The 6000-nt window shown below is 41.8% G+C and overlaps 1 protein-coding gene across 1 annotated transcript; it reads right to left on the reverse strand.

Moving 5' to 3' along the window:
• Positions 1-4440: 4440 nt before the first annotated feature.
• On the reverse strand, positions 4441-5526 carry fut9a (fucosyltransferase 9a; the record flags this gene model as incomplete). Its single annotated transcript, XM_080041784.1, has 1 exon — positions 4441-5526. The coding sequence occupies exon 1, from the start codon at positions 5521-5523 to the stop codon at positions 4441-4443; it is 1083 nt and encodes a 360-aa protein (XP_079897910.1). The 5' UTR covers positions 5524-5526.
• Between the last annotated feature and the right edge of the window lie 474 nt (positions 5527-6000).

The raw sequence follows: 6000 nt of genomic DNA on the forward strand, positions 1-6000 counted from the left end.
TTTCTAATGTGTCTGCTAGGATTCAACATGTGGACTTGAACTGATAGAGAAGGTACATGGTAAAAGGTTTTCATGCCTCCGCACCGGAGGTTGTCCATCCGTACATCCATCCATCCGTAAATCCGTCCATCCGTCTGTCTGGGCTATTCTTGTGAATGCGATATGTCAGGAACGCTTTGAAGGATTTTCTTTAAACTTTGCACAAAAGTCAAACCTGACTGAATGACGAACTAATTAGATTTCAGAGCTCATTAGTCCAAGGTCAAGGTCACTGTGACCTTGTGCCTAATGAATGCAATATCTCAAGATCGCTTTGAGGGATTTTCATCAAATTTGCCAAAAAGTCCCACTTTGACTCCAGTATAAACTGATTAAAGTCCCACTTTGACTCCAGTATAAACTGATTAAAGTCCCACTTTGACTCCAGTATAAACTGATTATAGTTTGGAGGTCAAAGGTCAAGGCCAGCCTGACCTTGCATATTGTAAACACAATATCTCAAGAACGCTTAGAGGGATTTTCTTCAAAAGTTGCATAAATGTCAACTCTGACTCAAAGATGAACTGATAAGTTTTTGGATGTCATAGGTCAAAAGTTAAGATCATTGTGAGCACAATATTTTAAGAATGCAGTGAGGGATTTTTGCCAAATTTAACACAAATTTACACTTGGACTTGAGGGTGAACTGATTACATGACAGAGGTCAAAGGTACCCTTTTGCAGAATGGTAGGTTCTTAGGAGTTTTACCTTCTTCAGAGCATTGCGTCCCTCCTGTACTTTCACCGTTCAGCAATTGTACGCCTCGCAGGGCCGCCAGGCGGTATTTTCTAGTTAGGCATTATTACAGTTCTGCCTATTTTGTTTTGATTTTGGTATATCTTAAACTTTCATTAACCGATATTTGGCTTACTTGGTTTAAGCTCTAAAATGCTTCATTATGTTCCCCTGCTGGTTTAGGACAGAGAAACTGCTGTCGGGTTATAATTTCCAGTTGGGTTTGTTTTGTATTTTGCAAAGTAAATGTCAAATCCACTACATAGGACACTGTCCTCTGTCACACTGTCTTCAGTTCTAAAAAACCAAAGGGACAATTTCCCACAGCCACCTGAATTTTAACATTAATCCCCAAATGACATGGATGGATTATTTGCGCCCACCATCCTGGCAACATGCACATTTATTAGAAGCTTTGACCTGCAGCCTTGAGCAGTGGCAGTTAACAAAGATGTGTCATCTCCATGTGGCGGAGAAGGCGACTGAGAATACCAGAGTTATAGTGAGGATATGGTGTAACTAACAACAGTTGGAGGATCGAGGCGTAACCACCACAACATACTCTCCTCACTCTCGTCAATCACTTATTAAGGCTTTTGGATCCCTATTTATACTCTTTGCCTGCATTACATGGCACTGGAGAACAGCTCGTGGCAAAAGCTGTGGAAATCAAATATGATATAGATGCAAGGACTTTATATTAGGGGGGCATCATATTAAACGTGTAACGACCAACTCACTATGCTGAACCTGAAGAACTCAAACTTTCACATACAAGAGTCATGTGAAATGATCATGGAAGTACTCAAATTTAAAGGAATAGTTTTAAGTTTTTTGGAAATATCCCTTCCTTGCAGGGAATTAGATGTTCAGATTGATACTTCTTTCAAGTCCATGTTTATTAGGAAATGGTGTCAGTGTAAGATTATTTCAAAAGGTTACCATGAAATACATCATCAGCCGTGTCTTCACAATAAAAGGGGGACGCATGCTCCACTCACGTTTTCTCAATTCTCCATATCTTTATTTTCTTTGACACTATCAGACATCTACAGTTAAAACACAACATTTGGCAAAATACAATGATTTGGCAAAATAATTGTACTGATTGAGTCACTGCTTATTCCAGTGAACTGGCAGAAAATGAGCATTTTTGGAGAAATCTTCATGTTCAACAACACACACAAAGATTTCGTCACACTCTTTTCTTTCTTTTTTTTAAGACTCCAGCAAAATCAGTGTCAGGTCAAGACAGTATCCAGATTCCCTCTCTGGTGCCGTGACGCACTCACAGACTCAGACAGGGGACGGAGAAGCCATAGCTCCTCATGTTTTGTTTTTGTGCAAAAAAGAGAAACACGGGAGAGAGGATGAAATAGACAACACGGGGGGAAAATAATCTTCTGTTCCTTAAAGTCACCAACCACATCGGACAAGAAACCTTTGTTTTCATACATGAGATTGGACTGTACAATATGAAACCATGAGTGGCAGTTTCATAGTTAATCTGTGGGACAGCCGAGGTCCTGGATGACGGTTTCTGAACTCCCAATAGATCCATCTAAGACAGGCAACGGCATGGTGAGTCACACATCTCCACATGACTAAAAGTGCTAGATTTCTGCTGCATTTTGGCGGCGACTTTTCCTATTAGGTCATGCCAACAGGATAACCGCCTAATAAAGAAAATTAAAAAAAAGAACTGTAAAAATGGCCTCCCTTGATGAACACGTCCACCTAACAACACTAAAACCATTGTCTCTGACGCAGGTTGTCCTTTTCTCTCTCTCTCCTTTCGCCTCGAGTCACATCCTTTTGAAGCACCGTTACTTACAAAGGCGCAGCGAAAATCACATTCACTGCCTGACAACAATTGCATGTTGCAAAGTGTTTTAAACATTAAAAATATATACACACATTGTTTCTTTTCCCAATGAAAAGAAACAATGTTGGAGCTCCCTCGGTATGCACATACAGGAATGGTTTGCGGAAGTGGGCTGGTTTGATCTGGATGATGATTCCGTTCATTACAAGTTTTATATACAGGCTTCACTACGGCATTGGGAACCATATTCAATAAGAAGAATAACTAATAACCAATTTACATCAATGGTCCCTTTGACAGTGAAGAAATATCAAAATGATAATAACCTGAAACATTTGAGTTCTTTGACCAAAAAGACGCCAGCTCATCTTGCATAAAATGGTGACATGGTTTTGCTTTGTTACTTTTCTGTAAAATCCCAACCATCATCAATAGCTACTGCGTGCTGTTGAGATGCATTGTTCATGTATCAGCGGTTCTGACAACATTTAAAAGTGATGTGATATCTACAGATGCTGAGCTGTCTTTTTGAAGTGTGATCTTGAGTGGTGTAGGTTGGCAGGCGAGCCACACAACTGTAAACATGAGTGAAAATAAAAGGAAATCCAGAAAGAAATATGTTTCTTTTACATGCAACCTCTATCTCCCCAAACAAGAATTGTTGAAGGACAGAAATGTGTATAATTCTGTGAGAACTTCACATTTTTTCCGAAGGGGTCCCAAACATTTGCACGGATCTCACCTGATCTGATCCCCTCACCACTGAAAATATTAAAGGTCACATTGTGGGATGACAGTACAGTATGCACAGCAAGATAGTTTAATCAAAGGAACATGTTCATTTTGTGCTCTTCCCCCTCTGTTGCTGTATTTAATTAAAAATGACAGACTTTTGTATGTCAAACCAGAATGCCACATAATGAGGTGTGCAGGAGATTCATATTGCAGTATAAAGTCTCTGTGCTGTACTACCATCATTCACAAGGGATTCGGCTGCAATGTGACACATCCCGTGTGACAATGAACAATTCATAACATGATTTAAATAGTAACCTCCCTCTCACACAGCAGTCACATCTGCTACCGGGGTAACGATCACCATGTGCTATCTGCAACCACATAATATGATGAGCGTTTATCTTACTGAACAGATGTAATGATAGGTAATAGTTAGATTAGCAGTGCAAATGCAAACTTACAAAAATATGGAAAAAATGACAGCCACTTAATTTCAAAAATACACAAGAGTTCAGTAAACACTGCATAGGTGACTGCATCACTAGCACAGATGAGATTGTTTTTTTCTTATCATATAATGCCTCACTTGAATAAATATTACATAAATATTTTCATTTTTAATGTCAGTCTCCTTCTGCAGCCAAAACTATTCCAATGTACGCTGTGTGCCACTTAGTGAAAACGTGATATTTAAGAAATAAAAAAACAGCTACCTTGCATCAAGAATGTTATCTCTTAAACAAAAACACCCATCCAATCACACATTCACACTAATAAAAGAACAAAAAAGCATTACAAATAGCAGCAAATGTGGGCATTTTGAGCAAAACATGGGTTGAAATAATAACAAAAAAATGTAGTGCATTTGTAATTCATAAAAATAAATAATAAATGAATGACATGAGGCAAAGTAAGGCTTGGCAAAATTGGCTTGCAAATAAAAATAAAAGATGGATGTCTCACTGGGCCACTGAACCAATAGAAAAACATCATTAGGGAATTCAGGACAGCACAGTAATCAACCTTCATGTTAAGTGAAGGACAACAATCTTAAAGCACTGCCTTCAACAACTAAACAAGCACCGCAAAGCCCTTCAAAGCACTATCCGCCCCAGTACCACTTGTCAAGGTTATTGAATGCCTTGTACTCCTTGTGCCTACGCAGATAATCACAAGCCAGGCATGTGTGCTCTGCCCAGAAATAGGCCTTCTTTACTTTAAAGTGCCGCCGCCACTCAAAGTACCTGAGGTACATTTCCTCATTCTTGTCCAGGAGCAGCAGGTAATCGGCCAGCTCCTTGGGCGAGGTGAAGTCGTCCACATGGATGAAGGCGTCTCCCTGGATAAAGTTCTCGTAGTTCTGCCTGGCCGGGCCCAGAACCACTGGCACCGTCCCCACAGACAGCGGGTTGTACAGTTTTTCAGTAATGTAGTCCTTGTGGATGGAGTTCTCAAAAGCCAGGTAGAACTTACAGCCGGCTATGGTGGGGAAGTAGTCTTGGTCGGAGATGTACTCTCCGAAGGCTTGTCCGTACGCATGAACCTCAATGTGTTTGTACAGCTCATTGTAGTATTTCACCCGCACGTGGTCCTGGTTCCAATTGCTCACAATCCAGCAGATCAGCTTGTTTTTGCTCGGTGGGACAAAGTCCTCCTCGCCCTCCGCTGCTACGATGGACCCATAAGGCACTTCAATGTCAGCATCCTGACGGTAATTCAGAGTCAGATTGAACATGTTCTCAATCCCAGGCAGCTGGGAGGAGTGCGACGGCGACTCCAAGTTCATCCATACCCACTTCTGGAAGGACGGCCGCTGGTACGGTGGCAGGTTGGACAGGTCGGTGCAGATGTCTCGGTGATGGATGACGACCCCATCCGACTTGTTGTAGAGGCTCCTGTCCGCTGTGAGGAGGCAACCCTCGATGTTAAAGAGAGAGCTGCACACGCCCAGGTCGTAGGTCTGTCCAAAGGGCCAGAGCCAGATCAGCACAGTGGTCACGTTCTTATCGCTCTTGGTGGAGAAAAGGTTCTTGACCCGATCTGTGGATACCGTTGACTCTACAGGACCCGATAACCAGCTGGTGGATGGCTTAAAATACATCAAAAACAGAGTCACAAAGCATCCCAGTACGAAAGTGCCGAGCAGAAGGGGTCGTAGGATTCTGTGAAAAGGTGCAGATGGCATACTCTGTCCTAAAAAGAGAACACCAAAGAAAGAAGAAAAGTCACGATCAACAGGCAACAGCATCTAGACTAGTCACCTCATCATGTCTTTATAATGTCTATCATACTGAATCATTGACTGAACATCGATTGCTAGGCAAATTAAATACACTTGGCTTGTGAGCATCAGCATGTGAACACAGTATTCCTATTCTTGCCTCATAGTCAATGGGTATACTCCCTGCCATGCGCAATGTACCCACCACTTGGGATCAATGCTCATAAAGAAAAACCTGTTGCCTCCTCAGGCGCATTCATTGTAATACAGACCTGGTGGATCTGACTGAACGCTGAAATCCAAACAAGAGTAGAGGTTTTGGGAGTCGGAGGGAGCCGTTCCTACATCGGGTCGACGGTGGGATCGATCTTCTTTGTGACTCAGTGCTCATAGATGGAAAAAAATCAGCGGGTCACAGCTAAGAGATGCGTCTTTGCCCTT

The sequence above is a fragment of the Ammodytes marinus genome (genome assembly GCF_949987685.1).
Source record: "Ammodytes marinus genome assembly, chromosome: 15".
NCBI lineage: Eukaryota > Metazoa > Chordata > Actinopteri > Uranoscopiformes > Ammodytidae > Ammodytes > Ammodytes marinus.